We start from the raw sequence: 24,938 nt of genomic DNA, 5'->3' as shown, positions 1-24,938 counted from the left end.
TTGGGTGCTCCACAATGGGGAATAATGGTTTGGTTCGAGTCCCATTATACCCTAAGAGAAAAAAGTAAAAATAAAATTCAAAAATTCATTAAAAATCGCACGAATGTCCGATTGCTTTGGGGTTTGGGTGGCAGGTCTCCATGGGTGCCAGATACCACCCTACCCTCTTTTGGAGGTTTGAACCAGTTCAAAACAGTTCAAAATGGTTCAAATTCAAACTGAACTGGGGGAGGTTCAAGCAAAACCAAAACCGAACCTCCCCCTCCTGGTTCAAACCTGGTTCGAATTCGAACCAAACCGGGCAAATTGGTTTTGTGCACACCCCTACCCCTGGTCTCTCTGATTTCTTTGACCACTGTCCTGCCCTCTCCCTACCCAGAGAGAAAACCATCTTCCCCACTATGCTGTTGAGAGACAGAATGAGCAACTGGGAAAGAGATGGCAGGTGGCTCTCTCTCTCTCTCTCTCTCTCTCTCTCTCTCTCTCTCTCTCTCTCTCTCTCTCTCTCTCTCTCTCTCTCTCTCTGATGGTGAGAAGGATTGGACTACTGGCACTGCCCTTAGAGAGAATGCAAGCTACCAAATTCTACCCACTTGCCTGCCCTCTGTTGGGTGGGGCAGTGGGGAAGATTGGGCTTGCTGGACCCAATGCCCGCCACATGTTGTCTAGAGAGAAAACACAGAGATGCCCATAGAGCAGGCCTGCTCAATTTAGGCCCCCAGCTGTTTTGGACTACAACTCCCATAATCCCCAGCCACAGTGGTCAATAGCCAGAGATTATGGGAGTTGTAGGCCAACACCTGGAGGAGGGCCAAAGTAGAGCAGCCCTGCAATAGAGGCAGCTGTTTGTAGAAGGAGCAACCTCATCTTTTCACCTACTCTTTTGTACCCTATGAGAAAAAATAAAAATAAAATTCAAAAATTCATTAAAAAATCATACGAGTGTCCGATTGCTTTGGAGTTTGGAGGCTAGGTACCCATGGGTGCCAGATACCACCCCACCCACTTTTGGAGTTACAAACCAGTTCAAACTGGTTTGAACTGGTTCGAATAGAACCACCCCCCGTTTGGTTTGAATTTGAACCTGAAGCTTGAAACTGATGGCTGGTTTGGTTTGAATTCAAACCATCAAACCACCCCTGTTCGAATTCGAACTGGTTCGAATTCGAACTGGTTCGCACATCCCTAACCAGGGGATCCAGGGCTGTAGTTCCATGGATCCTGGTGGAACAAAAGCAATACGCATGTGACTGCTGAATCAAGCAGCATGACCAATGTGGAAGGAAGTAGATCATGCATAGGGATACTGAGCAGCCAAGAAACATGTGCCTTGACAGCTAGAGGGTTATGCAGTCAATTACAGGGAGCTTGACAGTCTCCACACAACTAAGATTTGACTATGAGTTATTATTAGTAGCGATGCAGCTTATTGATTAGTAAGATCATAGGGCACTTCACACCATCGGTAGTACTTGGGTAGGAGATGCATCCTACACAAGTTTGGGAGCTGTGTGCACTCCCGTTGAGCAGTCATGTGTGAGTAAAAAGCAAGTGTGGGGGGAGTGATTGTCTGGGAAGCAGTAGCTGGGGAGGAAGATTCCCCCCCCCACCACCACCTTATTAAAGAGCTGGGTACAGCTGCTGGTTGCCACCTAATGGCGCAGTGGGGAAATAACTTGCCTAGTGAGCATAAAGTTGCCGGTCCGAATTCCTGCTGGTATGTTTCCCAGACTATGAGAAACACCTATATTGGGCAGCAACGATAGAGGAAGTTGCTGAAAGGCATAATCTCATCCTGCGTGGGAGATGGCAATGGTAAACCTCACCTGTATTCTACCAAAGAAAACCACACGGCTCTGTGGTCGCCAGGAGTCGACAGCAACTCAATGGCGCAACTTTACCTTTACGTTACAGCTGCTGGTTAGGATGAAGCTCTTCTGCCCAGATATTGCTTAGCAAATCACCACTCCCCGTCCAAACCTTGTTTTTTACTGACACGTCATCAGTAAGTGGAAGCGCGCACAGTTCCAGAACATGGGTAGGATGCTTCTCTGACCCAAGGACCGATCATGTGAGCTGCCCTAATGTCTGTTTGCCCTTCAGTTTTTCAGTAAGTATTAACAAGTTTGTTTGCTCTTTGTAAAAAGAACTTACTCTTGCTCTCTTACTGGTTTGGCAATCGAAGCTGAAAAATAATTAGAGTCCCAGGCAGCTAACTCCCGCAAACCCCCCCCCCCACCCAGAAAAGGATAGTAAGGGCCTCTAGAAAGTATTGCCCTTACACTCTCAGAGGTCACTCTGCCCAACTTAGAATCATGGAGGAAGGATACATATTTTGGGCCAAGGGAAGGACTCCAGAAATCAAAGCAAAGGTCCAAAAATTATTTCATCTCCAAAAAGAGACATTTGCAGACCTACTTTGATTTTTGTGCAGTTTGGGTCATTGCCATTTGAGGTGTTCTTTCTTAGTACATTCTGCCGATGAGCTCATTTTGCAACATTTTTTCCCTGCTTAGAGGGAAAATTGTGAAATGCTCTTTAATATTCAAAACAATACAGAATTTCATAAACTACCGCAGGCCTACCGCAGAGAGTTTCGTTTGTGGTACATGTGTCGGTGCAGTCCAACTTAATCGTATCAGACAAAACTTCAATGTCATCCTTCATACGGCAAAGACAGCAGAATATCTTGTTAGGCAAGATGCTGTGGAGGGAAAAGACAGAACTCCTCACAGTCTCTTGGCATGTCTTGCAGAGAGGACAGTAACTGGCAACCCCCACAACAAATCCAGTCCTTCCAAGAGGGTGCCATGCCAACCCACACTTTTGGGCCTCTCCACATATCCCCCACATCTCTTCAGAAAATGTTTCTAACTCAAAACTACCCTATGAAGGGATATTCCCATCTCCATATACTGATGAAGGTTGAGCTGACTTTGCTGTGAGGGAGATATTATCTTCCTCCCTTTGCTGTGAGGGAGATAATATTCTCCCTTTGCTGTGAGGGATAATAATTTCTGATGAAATTATTTCTTGCCGAAGAAGTACGAAGCTGCTTTATACTGTGGCAAATCCTTGGCCTCTTGAGTCCAGTGCTTTCTAACTCTAACTGGCAATGGTTTTTCAGTGCTTCAGATGGAGGTCTATCCTAGCTCTGTTCCCTGAGATGATTTTAACTGGAAATGCCAGAGAGTGAATCTGGGACCCTGCATGTGCAAAGCTCTGTCATTAAGCTATGGCCCCACTCCATTTGTGTTTGAGTGCTGGTGAGGGAAAGCACACAGCCTGTGAAGGAGAAGAAGGAAGGAACCCTTTTTTAATGAAGAGATATTTCTGGAGAAGACACAACTGGGAGATGTCTCAACATGATGCCCAAAGATACTCATTACTTTAGCTAAGTGGTTTTCAAACTTTTTACCATCAGGGAATCTTTTCCGATTTTTTGTCTCCTGCAGACTCCCTGCATATCTGCCACACAACATCTCTGTGTTGCAGAGGATTCTGGGGAATGTTCCTGCACTCCTTCAACCCACACAGGGTGCTGTCCAGGGCTGTTGCCCTCACCATTGGTCCACACAAACTGAGCGTACAGCTTAGAACACACCCAACAGTCCTGTAGCTCCATATTTCAGGGGGAAGTTTGGTAGTGGTAGACAAGCTTCAGGCAGTGATGTCATTGCAAATTCAGAAGTGGAGGCACTCTCCATGACAGCCCCCATGGCCATGCACACCCCAACAGTCAGAGAAGCCAAGTAAGAAGTACCTGCGCTCCGTCCCTGTGCGTCCCCCCCTTCACTATACCCCCGGCTTAAGGGAAGCTTGTCTGTCACTTCTGACCACCTCGCTGAGAAGCTCCTGTCAAGTTTCTGAGGAATGCCTGTTCCCTAAACTACCACTCTAGCATGACTTCCATTCCCACAGCAAAACTTGATAACATGTTGGGCAAGAAGTGTGGATTGGCTAGCAACTTGGTAGCAGTGTGAGTATTGGTAAACCGTCCTCCTCGCAGGAAAAACTACAGCCTCTGAAGTTGCCCCTATCTACCTACTTGGAGGGCTGAGGAGGAGGAGGAGGAGGAGGAGGAGGAGTGGGTTAGAGCAAGGCTGACTCCCTGTTTCCAGTTGTCTCTTTTCTTTTCTTGTTTGGCAACCAGCAAAAGGGAAAGGGTGTACATAGTACTTACAGAGTCTTCAATTGCTGGGAGGTCTGGAGCAGGTCCTCTAATATCTTTGGGGTCATTTCTGTAGAACTAAGGTTTCTGAAATAAGGACAGAGAGTTTTTGCAATGCCAATGCCAGATATCATGAGATCCAACAGAGAAAGCCAGTGTGGTGTAGCAGAAGTAATGTCTAGGGAGACCCAATTTCTTGAAGCTTGTTGGGTTTGCTGCTTTCAAACCACACAATTCCACATCAGGCAGAATGGAAAAGGGAGAAAGCATCATGGCTTAGCTCTGGTGTACTGTTTAGTCAACAGTACTAAAGAAAAGAGTGCTTCAAAGCACATGCAGGGTGTATTTCCTTCACCACTGAGTAACCAGCTTCAGCCTGCCCTGAAATCATGCCTCCAACCAGCAAGCTGGACCTCCAGTACCAAATGCATGAGGGCTGATCTAATTTATTTGGTGATGACACAAAAGCAGCCTGCACATGATCAAAGGCGCTTAATTCATTATCATTAATTCTTATATTCCAGGCACAAAATCTTGGCTGAAAACAAACTTGGCAATCTGCACATACTTCAAGAAACTCTCTTTATTTTTTATTATTATTATTATTATTATTATTATTATTATTATTTCATACATTTTAGAGTTGAAGCCCTGCATTAAAAACAGGATACAGGGATGTGCCGTATACCCTGCATATACTCAGAGGCACTTTCACATAGTCAGAAATGTACCCTCAGATTTTACCATGACAAAAAAATATGGGAAAGGTCTGATGAGTTCTTCTGGACCACACAGTGGCCCTGAAGAGGAGTGTCTGTCCAAGATGCAGAAAAATCAGTGATCATGGTAATAACGAATTCATTTCTGGTACTTACAGAAGCTTCAGTGAGGGAAGCCTGTAAAAACTGGCATCATCAATGACTTTCAGCGGATGATGGTTGAGAACCCTGCAGTGGGGAGGAATTAGACCCATTGGTTACAAGCTTAGCAAAATGCAGGAAGGAGCTCCAGGAGGCAGGGGCGGATGAAGCCAAGTCAAGTCAAGTCATGTTTATTTACGGTCATAGACCAAAATTTACTTACATAATAATACACGTAATATAGTAATAATATATACATAATATAATCAGGATCATGGACTCATCCTAATCAGCAATTTCCCGTTAGCATAATCTGATTTACCATCTGTTGTCTAGCCTTCTTAGCTGCCTCACAGAACTTAGCAACTTTAAATGTTACTTCCTCCTTCTGATCTGAGAGCAGATAGTTGACGTAAAATGCATCTGTATGCCCTGGGAAATCAGTCAGTAAGGAGGAAATATAACAAGTTCATAAGTCCCTATAAAAAAGACAGCGGAGTAAGATATGAAAGATAGACTCCTGTTCTCCAGAGCCACAAGGACATAGTCTTTGTTCTTTTGGGATCCCTCTAAATTTACCTTCTAATTCAGCTGAAGGTAGCACATTAAATCTGGCCAATGTAAACATCCTGTGATATTTAGTGATAGTAATCTTACCCAGGTAATTCGCAGGTTTAGTATTATACATTTGTAAACCTAGGAAAACTTCTTTAGAATTAAAGATCGATCAGTCTGCATTTCCATATCATAGATCCGCTGCTTTAATATCAGTCACGCTTGACAAAAACCCATTTCTAATAGACCATCCATGCTAAAGCCATATAAACTTATTTGGCGAGATATTGACTGCTTCCAGCTAGAATTAAATTTATCAATAAAAATTAAGTGAGCAAGGCCTGTAGAAAAGAAAGACAATCTCAACCAGAAGCTGAGAATGGAAAACCACATCCAGGCTTCCATCTTAGGCATGCCAGTTTCCATCCTCAATATTACATTGGGAACACATCTAGGGATCTGTAGAATAGATCTCAGAAAGTTTGTCTGAACTATCTCTAGTGGAGTGCAGTTAGTATATGGGCCCAACTGCGACCCATAAAGCAACCGAGATCAGGCTTTAGCTGTAAATAACTTAAGGGCAGCTGGTACAAATTGAGCCCCATCTTGGTGGAAATATGATTGGATGGCCAATGCCGATTTACATGCATTTTGGGTAACATATTGCAGATGTGCTTGGCGTTTCGTAGAGGCCTGGAAAACAACCCCTAGATATTTAAAGGTCTTAACCTGTTCTAGTTTATGTCCAGCCAAAGACCATTTCAAGGTCTTTGGGTGTTTAGCAAAGGCCATAATTTTGGTCTTGCTATAATTGATTTCCAGAGCGTATTCATGGCAAAAATTAGCCAGAGAGCAAAGCGCTCTACGGAGGCCGACAGGAGTCCGAGATAAAATTACTGCATCATCTGCATCAAGCAAAATATTAACCTGTCTACTGGCCAATTTAGGTGGATGGAAAGATGGATTAGTAATAATATCCACAATGGGGTCAATATAATAATTGAAAAGAGCTGGGGCAAGTATACAGCCTTGCCTCACTCCTCGAAAGGTAGGAATTACTTTAGTGAGGATTCCAGCTGAGCTACATCGAACCTTCAGACGTGAGTTCTTGTGAAGTTTATATATTAAAAGTAGCAGACGTCGATCAATAGAGGAGTTAAACAGTCTCTCCCATAATTTATCTCTGGATATGGAGTCGAATGCTGATTTAAAATCCACAAAGGCAGCAAAAAGAGTGGAATGGGGTAGATTAGAATATTTCTCCGCTAGATGTTGTAAGACTAAAGCATGCTCAATAGTAGAATGATTGGCCCTAAAGCCTGCCTGCTCATCAGCCAGCACCTGCTCTTTGTCCATCCAATCCTGGAATTTATTAAGTAGGTGAAATGCATACATTTTGCCAATAACATTAAGAAGGCTGATAGGGCGATAATTAGATGGCAAATGTCTTTGGCCTCTCTTATATATAGGAATTACAATTGCCAATCCCCATTCACTAGGGGGCGAGGTCGTCTGATCAATTGCTGTAAACAGAGAGGCGAATACCGGCAGCCACCAATCCATATTATTCTTGATGGCCTCTACCGGCAAATTATCTGAGCCGGGGGCCTTACCAGTTTTAAACTGATTCACTATTGAAGCAATCTCTGTACATGTTACTGGGGTCCACTCAGCTAATAAGTTAGGGTCCAGTTCCTGTTCTATTTGTAAAAATGTTGTAGTTGCTCCCTCTCTAGCATATAGAGCACGGAAATATTCAGTCCATTCTCCAACAGGTATATAAAAAGATGGCGGGGAAGGTCTGAATTTAGAAGAGAATGATACCAAAGACCAAAACAAAGACACGTTTTTAGCCTGTGCGGCACAGATAAGACGCTGCCAATCTAGCCTTTTGGCCTCCCTTTTTTTTTTTGCAAGTAAAATTTTATAAAATCTTTTTTTAACAATCAGATCTTGAGAAGTGACCTGATTAGAGTTAGATCGATAAAGATTGTAAGAGTTAATAAGATCCGTTTTTGCTGCACGGCATTCGTAATCAAACCACGGCTGGGAAAATCCAGCACGGGGCTTAGTGTTTTTAGAATTGTTAGCAGTTAAAATTGGGTAAAAAGAGCATACTAGATTATTATAATTTTCCATTAAAATAGGACTATCTGTAGCATCTGTCATCTTAGCACGGTATTGCATGCAAGCCTCAGTCTTGAAGTGGTTAGTAACACGTTCATTTAACTGAGAGGTCCATTTAAGTCATCTGGGCTGGGGGCGGATGAAGCTATTTGCCGCCCATAGGGGACCATAGATTTTCCGTCCCAAGAAGGGTTCCCCTTTACAAGTAAAGGGCTTGGGGGGGGGATTAAATCTACTTTTAAAATGTTTTCAGCCCATTTCAGGCCTTGTGTGCATGTGTGCAGAGAGGCCCCCAAACCCGACCTGTCATTTGAGAGGTAGGTGGGCCTGTGGGAGGAGCTCTCACCGCCATCTCCACCACCATCCTGCCACATGCATGTACGAAGACGGCCTGATGACCTGTCGTGATTTGGGAGGCAGGCGGGCCCACTAGGAGCTCTCGCTGCCTTCGGACAGCGGCGGTATAACAAGTTTTCAAAGTAGATTCAACTTTCCCCTGCCCCCCAAATGCAAGTGGCAGAGTAATGTCACTTGAGGAGTAATGCTACTCCTCAAAATTTGCCGCTGTAGGCAAGTGCCTTCTTTGCCTATGTGTTAATCTACCACTGCCAGCAGGTTACAAATGGCAGGCTAGTCCAAGATACAGTATGTTGTCGTGCCCCAATTAGATGCACTGTGCAGATCAACCGTCTCTCCTCGGTATCTTCAGAGACACTGGGAGGCAAATCCCATGTGTGTGTTTGTGTGTGTATAGCCCAATCCAGATTGGGACTGTAGTGGGGCTAAAGGGTTAGAAGCCCCCCCACCCCACCCCCAACGTAATGATCCATTTCTAGACCAGCCCCACTCCCACTCCCAGGTGCTCATTAGATAATAAAAAGCAAACACCCCAGGACCAAACAAACATGTCAACTGTGCTGTTGAGTCGGTGTTGACTCCTGGAGGCCACAGAGCCCTGTGCTCGTCTTTGGTAGAAGACAGGAGGGCTTGCTAGTCAAGTCATTTTCCTGCCGCGTCATGTGGTTTAGCCCAAGGTGTGTGTGGGTAGGTGGACCAGCAATGTGTTTGTGAGCTAGTGACTTTTGAGGACTGAAAGCCCGCCAGGCACACCACACAGGCCCACAGACAGGCAAGAGCCTTGTATGAGCTACATCCTCCCTAGATTTGATCAGTGTTGGCCAGATCACTCGAGCTGGAGGCTTGCTGGTGGCTCGGGGACAGGCTGCTGCCCTTGCACATGTGCCAGCCATGCCCCCTGTATCAGCGTCAGATGCACACCGACACAGGGAACATGCTAGCTCTGGGAAGGGGGGGCATGTGGCTAGGGGGGACATGCGGTGCCTTCTCTGCTCCCAGCCAGCACTTTGTTCGCCAAATGGATGCTTTCTTCCTCTCTCTCTCGCTCGGAACGAGAGTTTCATTCACTGGCTAGGTGTAAGAGGGGGTGGGGGACACCGTGGTGGCCCCAGACACAGTGGCACAGGGACATTGGTCTCTCCTTGTCCAATGGTGGCTACATCCCTGGGCCAGATGCTTAGTCAATCTCCTTCTGAGCTGATGCCTACATACCCACATCGCAGGTTTTGACGCATCATTTTCGAGCCTAGGTTTCCAGCCCTGGCATCAGCGGTTAATAACTTCTCAAAAGAGAGAAGCACTGGAGGAAGCCTCCTTCCAAGCTGTAGCTTCTGACTGAAAAACCCTTTTCTTTAACCTCCCATATATCCAGGCAGACTGTGGTTACTGAGTGGCAAGAGAGCTGCTCCCCGCACAAGTTCAGAGGCCCTCTTTTCATTATACACCGCCTAGAGATTTACATATCTCTACCTATCTATCTCATCGCTGTACACCAGGAGAGATACATATCAGGCAGTATAAAAATATGATAGATAGATAGATAGATAGATAGATAGATAGATAGATAGAGCCATATGCTACATCTTCTAAGGTTGAACTCTGCCATTCAAGAGAGTTGGGGGGAGGGGGTGAACCCTACCTGGGGTCCAACAAAGTACCTTATTTAACAGATTGGCTATTTTCACATTTGCATTCACTTACATCTTGAGCAAAAACTGCATTCCATGCCGGGCCTCGAATGCCCCAGGAGTGAGCTTCTCAATAAGATTGCCGCTGAGGTCTCTGGAAACAAGCATTGTGCACAGGATTTTGCAGTGTACAAAATAAGCATTACATTTTAATATTTTTAAAAAGGTAGATGGGATAGGAAAAACTATCTTTCCTTTGATATTCCTGTCTGATGGTAGAGGTCAAATTGCTACATGAAGCCCCTGCAGCAAAGTATGAGGGTGGTGTCCTTTCCAGTGGGGCACCTGGCCTTCTCAACTCTTCTGTCCAAAGACCCTTTCCTAACTCCCTCAGCTAGTCGTGCTCATTCATCTCCTGTCTGAAGCTCCAGTGCCTATTTCTAAGATGAAGAAGAGGGCCATTGTTTAAGCTGGCCTGGAAGCCAGGCTCTCGGACTCTGGCAATCTTGGGCTCACGGGAAGCCCTGCCTTCTACAGATGCTCAGCAACACTTTGGTATGACTTCCCATTCCCCAGGGCTCAGCTCTGGCACTAAGAGTAGTTCGTTAGTTAAATGTATAACATCTTCCACAAAAAGATGTTTTCAAGGCAGCAGTTACAATGAATAAAACAATTTAAACACAGCAGGGGGGAAAAAAACCCACAAGATTAAAGCAGTGAAGTGGGAGAGCCAGTGTAGTGCAGTGGTTAAAGCCCTGGACTCGGACTGGAGGGACCTGGGTTCAAATCCCTGTTCAGCCATGAAACTCACTGGGTGATTCTGGGCCAGTCACTTTTCCCTCAGTCTAACCTACCTCACAGGGTTGTTGGGAGGATAAACATTACCATGTATACTGCTCTGGGCTTCTTAGGGAAAGAGCGAGATATAAATATACAAATAAAATAAAATTTCAGAACTAGGCAGGCTAAAAACAAGTCAGCTGTTATTTCAAAAGGCCTTGGAAAACATAAAGGTCTTTGCCTGGTGGCTAAAGGACAAGGAACATAGGAAGCTGCGATATACTGAGTCAGACCAGTGGTCTATCTAGCTTAGTATTGTCTACACAGACTTGCAGCAGCTTCTCCAAGGTTGCAGGCAGGAATCTCTCTCACCCTCTCTTGGAGATGCCGGGGTGGGAACTTGGAACCTTCTGCTCTTCCCAGAGCGGCTCCATCCCCTGAGTGGAATATCTTACAGTGCACACACTTCTAGTCTCCCATTCATACCCAACCCTGCTTAGCTAAAGGGGACAAGTCATGCTTGCTACCACCAGACCAGGTACCAAGTGAGCCTTCTCGCAGAGAGATTTCTGTAAACAAGGCATCACATATGAGAATAGATTCCAGGACTGAGATCTGACTCAGCCTTGCTTTTAGAACTCTGAGCGCAGTCCAGGAAAATGTAAAATCATGATAAAGAAGCACATGCACAGTACACAGCATCACTCAGCAGTGAGTAACCCAACCCCATACAGACCCGGAATTATGGGCCAAAGCATCCACACTTAGAAACTGTGGCCCCTAGCAGCAGGCCTGACCCCCAGAACCCTCGTCGTTTTAGAAATGGTTGTGGGGGGGGAAACTGCTTCTAGGGCAGAAGCTTGGGAGATGGAGGCCCAGAGCCTCAGGGTGGAAACCTAATCCATCTGTGCTCCCCCATCCCATCCCCATTTTTTGTCTTTATGCTTAATGACTTACATAAGCTGCACAAACGGGACAGCTTCACGTGAATTCATCTCAATGGTCTGGATTGCATTACTTGACAAGTCCCTGTTTAAAAGAGCACATAGCAATGATTAAACTAGGGAGGCTACAAAGGTGTGTCCAGCTCCACCTTTCTCCCTCAGCTCATCTGTTTTGTCTTTTCTCATCCACTGCCACTGGCCTGGACTGGTCAGCTTTAATAGAGGTCAAGAATCTACCAGTAGTGGCTCGTGAAGCGCCGCTTGGGGGGGCGGGGGGGGCGGGAGGCATCTTTAAGGGGGAAGAAAGTCGCTGCTTATCTCCACAGCGTGCCTCCCAGCAGCCCCTGCAGCGGGGAATCACCGCCGCCACTCACCTGGCATAAAGGGAGCCGAGCCCCGCCATTAGCCAGGTGAGTGGTGGTGACGATTCCCCACTGCAGGGGCTGCTGGGAGGCATGCTGCCGAGGAAAGCAGCAACTTCCTTTTCCCTTAAAGATGCCTCCCGCCGCCCCCCGCGGCCCGCTCACGAGCCGCTACTGTGTTGGAAATTCTCTGTGGTGAGAGAATCCCTTTCTCATTAGAGCAGAGTGCACAGAGGCACAACACAGCAGAAATTTAGTTAGGCATGCGTGTATGCTGAGAGTAAAGTAACCTGGAGCCAATTCATAGTTTCAAATCAATATAAAAGGCATTTATTAAGGAACTCCATTCTAGATAGGAAAGTGAGGAGTTAAGATCTCTAATCTATCTATCTAGCTGGATGCAGATGGATTCTGCATCTTCTCTGCACACATGGTACAGGGAGAGAGGCTTGCCATGTTGCAAGGTAGAAGGGCAGGTAGGGAAGAGAGAGAGAGAGAAAGGAAGTTAGTCCCTAAGAGTAGCAATCTACATTTCAAAGGGATAGTGTCAGAGCAGTGGAGAAGGGATGACCAATGTCTTGACGCTCTAGCCCTCTGACTTACTAGTCTGTCCTCCACTGTCTGAGACAAAGAGACAGCGCAAAGTCCTTTAACTTCCAACAATCTACACAACCCCAAACTGAACAGATCTTCCATGCTCCTGCTCAGAACTGCATGTATGGGTGTCCAGTTTGGCTTTGAGGCTCAGCAAACAAGGCATTGCTAGAAACTTGGGAGCCTGGCGTGAGAATGTAATTCTCCCCGAGTTTGTTTCAATTCTGCTCTGTAGCCTCCATCCAAATAAAACGATTTGCACACCTCAGTAGTGTTGAAATCCTCACTGCCAACTGACCAGAAAGAAAAAAAACTGCTTGGCCCCCTCTCATACTCGTAATAGCAGCTTGGTCTGCAGAAATTAGCAGGTGAAGCATTTAATGGCATGGAGACAAATATCATTACCTGCAAGGTCAGCAGAGCAAGCACTGTTAAAGGCATAAGAGCAAGGGCCACTAAGAAAGCTGGCCACTCTCTCAGATATCATGTGCAGTACAGTTAGACCCACTGATTTCAAATAGAGCGAGGCATGCCTGACTGTCAGGAGGGCTGATGTTAGCAATTACAAAGGAACTAAAGGGAAGTGGCTGCAATTTGGGTTGCGATGAGAAAAAGAGATAATAATCTCTCTCGGCCTCCCACAATTAGCCAGCTCCCCAACATATATAGGACATCCCCAATAGCTCACAATTCTTCAGTTGGTTCTTGGCAACTGTAATCATCTATGTTTGGGTTGAGATCTTAACCATACCTTATTTGGAATTTCCACTGAAATCAATAGAACAAAATTCTAAATAAACTTTAAAAAGAAAGAAAGACTGGAACGTTAATAGTTTTTTGTTTTGTTTTTGTTTGTTTGAAGTTCTAGAGCCATACAATTTCATTCTAGAAATCCACACTAAGCGACAGTTTGGTTTACACCCACAAAGAAGTTTAGTGTTAATCATTCATAATTGGTATGGTATGTATAATCTCATTTACCCTCATGATGACCATGTCAGGGTGGGTCACTGGCAATCCCATTTGCTGAGTCCATTTTAACTAGCAGGAAAAGCAAAGGCAAGAGTAACTTGCCCAAGGTCAAACAGTTCGTTTGTGCCAGAGCTGCATTTTCTAGATGGAAATCCAGAGTTCTACAATGCAGGATTGCCCTGTCTAAGCTGGAAGGGGCCAACTTCTGTCTTCTCAAGGGCCAATCTATTCCCCAGGTGGTGGTCAGTATGGCCGGGGAAAATATGAAAGTTGGAGTATATTTTCCTGCACAACCTGATCCCATCATGAGTGGGCAGGCTCCAAAATAAAGCTGGTGTCATCTAGCAGAAAAGGCTCCCTAGATATGAAACCGATGCATTCAGACACAATGTTGCAACATAACGCTTGGCAATGTAACATTCATGCACACAAGAACTGCACAAAGGTAGTTGCACAAAGTGGAAAGAATGGTTGTCAATTGCACAACCCTGTTTGCACAATTCTTGCATTTAGTGAAGCAGTGCTCTTGTGAAACTGCTCAAACATTACACGGCAAAGCACATATCACCTTGTGCAGTATGTCAGCTACTAATGTGTTCTAGACATGCTACATCCAAGATCAGAGACAGATGTAATTGCATAGAAGAGTTCTGTTTCTTATGAGTTGAAAAGATTGTTATTTACGTTATGCAGGAAACTGTCAGCAAACCTTTTATCATGATGAAAATATTGTAAGGCCACGTAAAAATTGCCCTGGGAACTGGCAACAGTTCCAGTTGGCCATCTTTGGTCTCCATAAGTAGAGTCAACATATTAGCCACTTTACTGCAAGACTCGACCGAGTGCCAGAATAGGTTCGATAAGAACCTTATCAGGACATCTGAAATAGCTGTGTCCTGATCTGGATCAAGACCACAGTGAGGGAGGGGGCTTAGCCCATGCCCCCTATGCTGACAAAAATCTGCCCTGCCGCCATTTACTCTGGGAAGGAAATCACATATGGGTGCGCAGTTTTGACCCAGAGAGTCAGCAATCACAGTACTCCCAGAAATGAGTACTTACCGATGCGTACGTGAAAGTGAGCCCTCCTGAAGTTTGCTCAAACTGTTGCCATTGAAAGACCTGGAGAGGTGAAGGAAAGTTTGAGAACATCACACAGACAGGATCACAGCCTCTCTTTCTGTCTTAAGGGATTGGGCATAAGCATGATACTTTCACCTGCACTCAAATTCCAGTCCAGCTGCAGTCATGAGCAACAAATCTGGACAGAGATGTGCATCCCCTTTCACAGACGACAAAAGGGATCTAGCCAGTTCAATATCCAGCCTGAAGGAGTGCCACAGTGTGAATGCACACCTCCTTCCATGTCAATGACGCGTGCAGAAGGCTGCTTACAGGTATCAATCTCCTTTGCGGAATTGTGATGACAAATCTTTACGACCCATCCATATATTTGGGGTCTTGGAAATTGCATGCTTACATAATAACACCGCACACAAAATCTGAGATTTAAGCTTCTCCATCTCATCTTGAAGTCCCTACCCCCTTCCCCATTCTGAATGGACCTGTATATCTAATCAAAATGACAAAAGAGATTTAAGTATATTCTGCATTCATTCTTATTGTATTACCAAATGTCTCCCCCACCCCAAGCTCAAACTCTCTGTGTTGCCCATGCTTTGAAAACTGTATCAATCTCCTGGGCAAATGTCGATCTAGTCATCTCCTCAGCATTCTGGCAAGAAAATATTAGTTCTGAGCGATCTACCCACTTAGGTTTAGCAAAATTTATCATGGTTAACGTACAAAATTGTTGAGAACATAAAAGGAGCTCTCCCAACAGTCCAGCTTTGTTTTCCAATGGAATTCCCTGTTGAATCCCTGGGGGGGGGGGAACGGAGGGGGACAAGGGAATGAAGTTGAAATAGATATTCCTAAGTGGGATGCCTTCAAGTGGTGATTCCCAAGTGTCAGACCAAGTTTGTCTTTGTGCTTCTGTGCGTCTTATGTGTTTCCACCAGCCTCTAACAGCCCCTGGATTCCTCTTGAGGAAGGTCATCTGTGCCAAGAGTTTCCACCCTTAGGTCTCTAGATGTTGTTTGACTACAACTCCATTGTGTTGGCCATAATGGCCTTCACCATGGTGGCCTGGGGACGATGGGAGACAACATCTGGGGTCCCAAGGGTGGGAACCCCTCGATTTAGGCATTGGGTCAGTTTTCCCCTTGTAAACAGAGCACTGGGCTCCCTGTTTTCCCCAGCCCTTTGGCTCCCCTTCCCCATCTATGGCTGTTTTTGTGGTTCATACCATTTATCCTGCGATTCCCATTTCTTTCCTTTTTGAAATTGTTATTATTTAGGTGTAAACTGCTCTGCTTCCTTTGGCAGAAAAGAGGGGTATTAATTTATTTTAAAAAGGCATCAGCCAAGCTACCTCGAAATAAGAAATATCTTATCCCACCTACATCACTCCTAATGAAAGGCTCTTCCTAAAAGGGTTCTATCCTCAGAGTTCTGGAAGTGGGGTTTAAGTACTCACAAAAAGGACATCGCTTTGGGAACGGGCACACGGTGGAGTCCAGAAGGACTGGTGACTCTCCAAAGTTTGAGGACTTCCATTGTGATACGGCATGGGTTTGAACAATTCCCTATGGCTGCTGCACCCAACTTATGGCTGTGGTGCCCAACTCGCATAAATAACTGCAAAAAGATCATTAAAACAAAATGAACAGTTGGGACACTGGCAGCAGGGCCCATACTATAGAGCATATCCATTTCTGCCATTTGTGGCACTTGTGACACTTGTACAAGTTGTGCCATTTCGTGCCTCTTTTGATAGCTGACGTCGGTTGGACATAAACCGGTGTCTGCACAGTCTGAGTGTTCCTCAGTGGCAACATCATTTTATCAGAACTCCGAGCATCACAGAACTGCCATGGCAACAATGGAGGCCCAAATGCACAGAGAATCAGCTGATGGGCTTGAGCTATTTGGAGCTGTTTGCTCTGCGGAGAACTGAATGTGAAACTAACACTTGTTGACTGACATACAGGGATCTGGATTGCATAAAGTGATTAGTGTGGTTGCCTTACAATTGGAGATTAGATTGGATTGCCTGGATGTTTGACCTCTCCCAGCTCTATCATATTAATTTTTATTTATCATCATCATCATTATTAATTTGATTTCTATAGTAACTCAATCTCTACAGGCATGTTAACCACTGAAACAATATTACTGGAACTTGGTTAAGATTAGAAACCTTAACACACAACAAAACCAAAAACATGAAATGTCCACTCAGCATCATTTAGTTCAGCTTATAACCAGGCCAATATCGAAAGAAAACTCACATTTAAATGGAAGAAACACAACTGATTTTCTTTTTAGTAAGACATTTATTAGAAAAACAGAATAATTGGGGAGTGGGAGGGAAAACCCAAGCTTCATTTACATAAATACGTTAAGCCATCTGCTAGGGAAGTATCATTTCATAAAATTTTCACCCCAATCCACTTAACACAATAGAACCAGCTTCCAGATAATATAAAGTGCTTAGGAAGGGGCAGGTGCCCTTTCAAAGCACAGAGAGGAAAACTGAGCACAGGTGTAAATGTGCCCCCCTAATACATGGACTCCTTAGACAAGACCTCTTCTTCTCCTTCAGGGTTTGGCTGTGAGAGTGACCAGTCAGTCACCTGGGGAGAAAAGAAAGGGCTTATAACTCTGTGGAGTCTGAACTACATCTGGGTTACTCAGATTTCACAGACTGAGAACAAAATGTCATCCATTCCAATCTCAGAAGTCCAAGCCTGTGTAGGGGGCTCTTTGCCTCGGTGGCTTCCCTGCCTCAGAGTGGGTCAAGTGAGACCCCTGGTCTCTTACAAAGGCTTCTGGGCCAGGCTTGTTCTGAGGAGGAAGGAAATTGGGGGCTTCATCCTCATAATCCTGGTGAACTGAGATTGCTGAGCCCTGTGAAGCTGGTTGTGAGAATGTCGATTTCCTAGGCAATTCTGGTCCAACCACTGTGGTTAACTCACATTTCACCAGGATCTGACAGCAGGAGACCAGGGAGTCCTCTCTCTGTGGCTCCAAGCATCTAACATTCAGCCCAACTAGCTCCGGCTATCTTCAATCTACCTGCCCCTGAGGAACCTGTCCGTCCTTGGTCTAAGCACCTGACATAAACATACAGGTAGCTCATTTAATTGAAAGGTCCATGCATTCAAAGGAGAGAGAATGCTCATTCCCTAGTCACGCCTTCCAACTCATCAAGCGAAGATGTTCAAGAGCTGCGCTTGCTAGATCATAGCAACATGAGGCTCATCTGCGAATACGTGAGATTAGGCTTCAATTTACCTGGATGAGACCTTTCAGTTCCTCTTCTGTTAAACAGTCAATGGGGTCTTCCTGGGGAGAGCTATACTCCACTGCCACTTTCTCATTCTCTGAAACAGACAAGTTAAGAAGGCCAAGTTTTAACAAATGAATATTTAAAAGCAAAATCCTTTTGCTTATTATTTTGTAACATTCCTCACCTTTATTAAAGATTTGGAATTCAATGATGATTTTTATCTTAGTCTTTCTAAAGAGTCCATAACAGCTATTTGGTGTTCTACATTCAGCAAAAAGAAGACACATGCCCTGATCTCAGGCTTACAATCCAGAGTCCAACTAGATAGGACACAAGGTTTCCTGCTTCTGATGTATTTAAAGAAGTTTTTGCTGTTCCTCTTGATACTTTTAGCTAAATGTTCCTTAAACTCTCTTTTTGCCTCCCTTATTGTCACCTTGCAGTTCTTTTGCCAGAGTTTGTGTTCCTTTCTGTCCTCTTCGTTTGGACAGGCCGTCCAATTTCAGAAGGAAGCCTTGTTCCCTTTTATGGCTTCCATGATGGTAGCTGGGTGGAGCCAGCGCCAGAGCACGTGTGGTGTAGTGGTTAGAGCGCTGGACTAGGACTGAGACCCGGGTTCATATCCCCATTCAGCCATGAAACTAGCTGGGTGACTCTGGGCCAGTCACTTCTCTCTCAGCCTAACCTACTTCACAGGGTTGTTGTGAAAGAGAAACTCAAGTATGTAGTACACCACTCTGGGCTCCTTGGAGGAAGAGCGGGATATAAATGTAAATAATAATAATAATAATAATAATAATAATAATAATAATAAACCTGTTAGCCATGCTGGCATCCTCCTGGACTTAGTGGTACCTTTCCTCCTTTTGGGTATACAGTCTAACTGGGCTTCTAGTATTTGTGGTTTTGAGCAAACTCCATGGATTCTGGAGGGAAGTGACTCTCCTGATTTTCCCTTTCATTTTTCTTTTCACCATACTCATCATTTCCCTTTCCTTTCTATAGAGTTTATATCCAGGGATAATAATGTCCCACTGATTCTCACGGTTCTGTTATGCCCATTATATATATTTCTGCATTAGCAACCAAGCACTCCAGCTCACCCATCTTGGCTCGGAGGCTTCTGGCATTGGCATATAAGCACCTATACTCTGAAACTCTCCACTGCCTAACAGCTTATCTAGGCGCTGCGTGATGTCCGCAACCTTCGCACCGGGCAGGCAAGTCACCGTGCAGTCAACACACAGTCACAACCCCATCTCCCTATACCGCTAAAGATTGAATCACCCACTACAAGGAGACCCCCGCCCCCGGAGGAGTATCCCCTGTGCGAGAGGATATGAGCTCATCTTCCAATGAAGGGTTCCCTCCTAAAGGAGCATTTCCCTCTTCCTCAGACCAATGTCTTCCTTGCCAGAGACCTTCATTCTCCCTGACAGCAGAGGAGCTATCAGCCCTGGAGTGGGATGCCTCTACCACATCCCTGAAAGTCTCGTCCGCATGCCTCTCCGTCTCTCTGACCTTCTCCAGATTCACCACCTTGATCTCAAGGGAACAAATTTGTTCCCTGAGAGCCAGGAGCTCATTGCACCGAGCACACACCCATGACTTCTGCCCATGGGGCAAATAGTCATACATGTGGCACTCTGTGCAATACACTGGGAAGTGCCCCCTCCCCTGCTGACTTTCTATCTTCATACTGGTTTTGTTGTCTGTTTACAGTATTTAGAGATAGTTTATTTATTTATTTATTTACATTTATATCCCGCTCTTCCTCCAAGGAGCCCAGAGTGGTGTACTACATACTTGAGTTTCTTCTCACAACAACCCTGTGAAGTAGGTTAGGTTGAGAGAGAAGTGACTGGCCCAGAGTCACCCAGCTAGTATCATGGCTGTATGGGGATTTGAACTCGGGTCTCCCCGGTCCTAGTCCAGCACTCTAACCACTACACCACGCTGGCTCTCAGGTCTCAGCTGTAATGGTTGGCTATGTAACTGTCCAAACAGCCTTTCTCAAGAATATGATGAAGAGATTTATACTTACATTCTCTTCTCCACCGGGCTCCTTGTGATCACAGGGGCTTGTTCCAGGCTCCCCCGCACACTTTCCGCTAACCTCCTGCAAAACTCCACTGTCCTGTTTGCTATCCCTGTTCACTATGCTCTGTTCGCTATGTTCTTGGGCCTTCACCTCTTATGTAGAGAGTAGACTTCCAACTGAGACACAGAAGGTGGGTCAAAGGAATGTCAAAGGAAAGTGGGGCCACCCACAGTCCTAGCTGACTCCGCCCCCTCCAGGCAGGGACAAACAAAAACATTGGAGTTTGCTAGCCTTGGCAAATGCTAGCTCTGGCAAATCACACACAGAGAGATTAGGATTTATCCCTTAAACCAGCCCCTCAAAATCTCCCCTCCTCCTGTTAGTTTGAACGGGGGAAGGCTAGTTGTTCTGCTTAGAAAAGCTTGCTCACCGCCTCAGGCTGTGTCTGCTCTTCACAGAGTAGGCTTCCAACTCTTTATTGCCACTGCTTCTCTTGCTCGAGTAGCTGGATCAGTTTCCTTCTTGTTCTCTTCTTCTTATGCACAAGTCTCCCCTGCCGATGGGGGTGGAGGGAGAGAAGCAGCTACTGTATCTAGCAAAGCAGAAGCAATGAGGAGAGGCCACCACCCTATGCTAGAAGCACCATTTTCTCTTTCTCCACTCCTGACTTGCAATTTAAAACAGTGACATGCCCAGAAGAGCCAACATAGTGTAGTGTTTAGAGTGTTGGACTAGGACCAGGAAGACCCGAGTTTGAATCCCCATTCCACCATGAAACTCAGTGGGTGACTCTGGGCCTGTCATGTATCTCTCATGTATCCTAAACTACCTCGCAAGGTTGTTGTGAGGATAAAAATCAGCATGTACACCATGATGAGCTGCTTGGAGGAAGAGCAGGATATAAATGTAAAAATAAATAAAATAAATAAATAAAAGATAAGGCAGCTGGGCAATGGAGAAGAGGTAGAGACCACTGTCTGCATCAGGAGTGGAGCCAGGATAAATGGGAGGACACACAAAAGGAGGGTGACAGAGTGTAGAGGAGCTGGTGGGAGGCGGTGGTAGCAGGCAGATGAGACTACACCTGCAGAGGGGCAGGGTGCCTACACTTGCCACCCTATGGTATAAGTGCCACCTGAGGCTGTCACCTCACCTTGCCTCATGGGGGAGCCATCCCATCGGGATTAAGAATGCCTTAGCCCACAATTTGCTGCCCTTGGCCTTCATCACCATGCATTTCTGGATGGCAAGTCGCCTCTAGGGATGTGTGGATCGGTTCGGATCTGAACTGGTTCGTTCTGAACCGGTTCAGATTCGGCGGTTCGATCCCGGACCAAATCGGGCCCTTTTGAGACCGATCCGGACCGAATCCAAGCCGGTTCGGATCTGAGCCGGTTCGGATTTTCCGAACCGGTTCGGGAGTGCCAGAGGCTTCTATGGACTGTTTTCAGTGTCTCTGTGAAGTTTGGTGTGTGTCCTCCATTTTGTGGCTCATTCCTGAAACTTTTGCTCCTGGCATCCATTTTGTGATGCTATTTTCAGGCATTGTATTGACTGCGCTGTTGATCCTTTGATTGGCCAGAATGAGTCCTTTGGTCTGGTAGGCTGCTTGGCTGTTGCACTGTTGAGAGCTGGCACCCTGTTGGCCGTGGGGGGAGTGCAAAGGTGGGGGCTTCCAAAGGAGGGAATTTCAAACCTATATAAACCCAAGCCTCTTGCCTAGAAACTTCTCTTGGCTGCAGTTGTGGGATCATCTCTGAGACCTTGCTCTTTTGCTGCTGGTGTCTGCTGTGAGTCCCTGACTGTGTGTCATATTAGTGTGTGTCTGTCTCTCTGCTCTCTCTGTGTGTTGTTGTGTGCCACCTTTTGTCCATCTGCCCTCTGTGTCTGTCTCATCTGTCCAAAGTTACCTCTTTACTTTTCCCTCAACTTTTCCCAACTTTTCCTGTTGTGTGTTCTTCTGTTCTCTTCTCCCTTTACCCTTTCTCTCTCTCCCTCACTCATTCCTCCCAAAGTTTTGGCTTGCCCTCCCCCCCACCCCCACCCATCTTCTGCATTGCTTTGCTGTTTTTGTGCCTTCTTGCCTGACTTTTGTTCCACTGACTTTCATTCAATTTGATTGTTTATTGCTTCTGTGTAAATTTATATATTTGCTGCTTTTGGTTTTTAATTAATAACTTCTGCCATTGTTATTGCTGGCTGCTTGAGTTCTGTTTCTGAGGATTTAGTTTATATTATTGCTTCAATTGATTCCTTGGGTTCTGATTTTGATTGTTAATTTGTTCCCCTCTGGCCCTGCTCCTAGCTTCCCCCCTCCCTCCCTCCCACCCAGATAAGATTGTTTCCCTCCTCGCTGGTGCTGCTGCCTGTTGAGTCTTGCATTCCTTTGGATTTTGTTGTGGAATTAGGTTCTTCTGGTTTTGGTTTTGCTCGCTGTGTGTGTCCCACCCACTCCCCAGTCCCTCCCTGGTAGTTGTCCCCCCCCCCGAGAATTTCTGGCTGCCTTTTGTCCAAGGTTTCCTTTTTTTAACTTTGCATATAGATTGTTTTGATTCAAATTTGATTGTTCCCCTCTGTGTGTGGTCCTGCTCCTAGCTTCCCTCCTCCCTCCCCTCCAGAAACCCACTCCCCCCACTGCCACCTCCTCCACTCCTGCCCTGTCCCCTCCCACCCAGACTGAGTGTTCCCCATCCTCCCTGCTGCTGCTGCCTGTTGAGTCCTCTCTTCCTTTGGATTTTGTTGTGAAATTAGCTTCTTTTGGTTCTGGTTTTGCTGTGTGTGTCCCACTCCCTTCCTCCCTGCTGGTTGTTGTTGGTTCCTCCCCCCCCCCACCCCCAGACTTTCTGCCCAGTTTGGTCCCAGGTTTTCTTTTTTGGACTTTTTTTCATATTGATTGGTTTGGTTTGATTCATTGATTGTTCCCCTCTGTGTGGTCCTGCTCCTAGCTTCCCTACTCCCTCCCCTCCAGAAACCCACTCCCCCCACTGCCACCTCCTCCACTTCTGCCCTGCCCCCTCCCACCCAGATACTGCCCCCTTGACGGACACTAATCCCCCCAAAACACACCCTGCCCTCTGGTCTCTCCCCCTCTTGCCCCCCGACTACCTGCTACATACCCCAGACCCCCTGAAACACACCCCACCCACCAAACACCCTCTGGTCTCTCCCCCTCTTGCCCCCCTGACTCCCTGCTACATACCCCAGACCCCCTGAAACACACCCCACCCACCAAACACCCTCTGGTCTCTCCCCCTCTTGTCCCCCTGACTCCCTGCTACATACCCCAGACCCCCTGAAACACACACACCCACCAAACACCCTCTGGTCTCTCCCCCTCTTGCCCCCCTGACTCCCTGCTACATACCCCAGACCCCCTGAAACACACCCCACCCCCCCAAACACCCTCTGGTCTCTCCTCTTGGGACCGCTGCTGCTGTTGTCCTCCCACACCCGAATCCCCCCTCCCTGCTGCTACATTACAGCTCCCCGGGCTCCTCCTCCTCTCTTCTTCCTCTCTCTCTCTCTCTTTCTCTCTAATCATCCCTTCACTTCTTCTTCCTCCCACAGCTGCAGCCACACAGTAGCCTACCTCCAACCTCACCTGGAGGTCCCCGCCATCGGTTTTTTTTCTTTTGAAAGTTGTTCATTTCATTTGTCTCTGCTTGGGGGTGAGTTGAGTGACACAAATAGTGTTGTCTGTCTCCTCACTTCTGCCCCTCCATCGTTGACCTACCCTGGCTGCCTGTGCCTCGTGCGGCCGCCCTGTTGTGTCCCAGCCCAGGGGTGGCTGCCTGCTGGCGGCGCATCCGTGACCAGCAGTGAGCGGCAGGAGAAGGACCGGAAGAAGAGGGGTTAGTGCGTGTGCAATTGTGCACCTTTTGTTGCCCCCTTTCCCTCCCTAGTTGGCAGTTTTAAATAGGGACACCCCTATTTTGAAATGCATTTGGGTGTGGGGAGGAGGGAGGGACCCTTGGAGAGGAGATGTACTGTTGTAACTTGTGTCTTCTTGCTCAATGAAGAAATTGCTGCTGTGTGCTGCGTTGCATTGCATGCATCTTGCAGTTGGTCTTTGAACAGGTGCCTTCCACAGTGTTTCATGGCCTCTGGGGCAGAGTGGGATCATGGGTTCCGATGCTGCCACTACATGCTGGGCCAATGCCATGCCAGAGAGTTTCCTGGCCTCTGGGTGGGGCAGAGTGGGGTCATGGGTTCTGCTCTGATGCTTGCTGCTACTACATGGCTGCTGTGCCAATACACATATATGATGATGATGTTCCATCCATGCTGCCATCAAGTGTTTGCTGCTACTTGCTTGCCATGGTGGGCAGAGTCACAGTGTGGGCGAGTCACAGTGTGGGCAGAGTCACAGTGTGACGGGCAGAGTCACAGTGTGGGTTCAAATTCTGTGCATGTGTGACTGGGTTCTGGTTTTGGTTGTGTGCAATTTAAAGTCACTAAATAGGCTGCATTGGGGTTGATGCTCCCCCCACAGGAGCATTACTTGAAAACCACCCCCCAGAACCATACCACACTGTGTGTTTCAGTTCACTAAATAAGGGTTTCCTCCTTTGATCTGCAGGTGCCCAAGCTTTGACTGCGTCCCCCCCCCCGGTAGGTGCTGTGCCCTCCCCCCATCCACTCTCCCCAAAAATTAAAAAAAAAACTTGCCACCCACGCCACAACTACTCCACCCTTTAATCCCCAATTTTTAAAAAAACCTCCCAGGCCCATCTCCCCAATTGGCTTGACTCCCAAATTTTAAAAGGTCACCCTCTCCCCCTCAATTCAATTGGCTTCCCCCCCATCAAAATGTCTTCCATTCCTTTCCCCCCCAATTGGCTTACTTTTTCAAAACAGCCCGCCCCCCGCCCCATGAGCTCAAAATCAATTGTGGTTTTTTGGCCCCTTTCAACCCCCTCCAAATTATTTTTTTGCCCCTTCCTGGCCTTACTCTTAAAGTCTCCCTCCCTCCTCCCAGATAAGAAATAATGTCTGAGCGCTGTGTGGCGGGCAGGGCTCGCTCTAGGTTGCCACCAGGCAGAGGACGTGGGAGAGGCCAGGAGCAGGGTGCGCCTGCGGAAACTCAGAGACGAAGAGGACGCGGGGAGCCTGAGGACACCCCGGTCATCCCCATTGGAGAATTCTTTGCCACAGCTCCGAGTTTGGTGCGCTGGATTCGTTTCCCCCCACCTA

The 24,938-nt window shown here is 46.6% G+C and overlaps 1 protein-coding gene across 1 annotated transcript; it reads right to left on the bottom strand.

Moving 5' to 3' along the window:
- Positions 1 to 399: 399 nt before the first annotated feature.
- Positions 400 to 16,180, bottom strand: LOC128331328 (leucine-rich repeat-containing protein 37B-like). The gene is made up of 8 exons (XM_053264673.1): positions 15,890 to 16,180; positions 14,413 to 14,472; positions 11,436 to 11,507; positions 9,772 to 9,852; positions 5,047 to 5,118; positions 4,184 to 4,258; positions 2,586 to 2,704; positions 400 to 404 (listed from the first exon to the last, which is right to left on the bottom strand). The coding sequence occupies exons 1-8, from the start codon at positions 16,168 to 16,170 to the stop codon at positions 400 to 402; spliced, it is 765 nt and encodes a 254-aa protein (XP_053120648.1). The 5' UTR covers positions 16,171 to 16,180.
- Between the last annotated feature and the right edge of the window lie 8,758 nt (positions 16,181 to 24,938).

The sequence above is a fragment of the Hemicordylus capensis genome, chromosome 6, assembly GCF_027244095.1.
Source record: "Hemicordylus capensis ecotype Gifberg chromosome 6, rHemCap1.1.pri, whole genome shotgun sequence".
In the NCBI taxonomy this organism is placed as follows: Eukaryota; Metazoa; Chordata; class Lepidosauria; order Squamata; family Cordylidae; genus Hemicordylus; species Hemicordylus capensis.
The sequence above is the reverse complement of the archived record's forward strand: the minus strand, read 5'-3'. Positions and strand labels throughout refer to the sequence as shown.

Excerpts from the sequence above, each read along its gene's own strand:
- LOC128331328 (XM_053264673.1), bottom strand. The coding sequence starts at position 16,170 with ATGGCACAACTTGTACAAGTGTCACAAGTGCCACAAATGGCAGAAATG. Across the intron at positions 9,853-11,435 it reads GTCCCGTTTGTGCAGCTTAT|AGACCTCAGCGGCAATCTTA; the intron begins GTAAGTCATTAA and ends GCTTGTTTCCAG. Across the intron at positions 4,259-5,046 it reads CTTCCCTCACTGAAGCTTCT|AAACCTTAGTTCTACAGAAA; the intron begins GTAAGTACCAGA and ends TCCTTATTTCAG.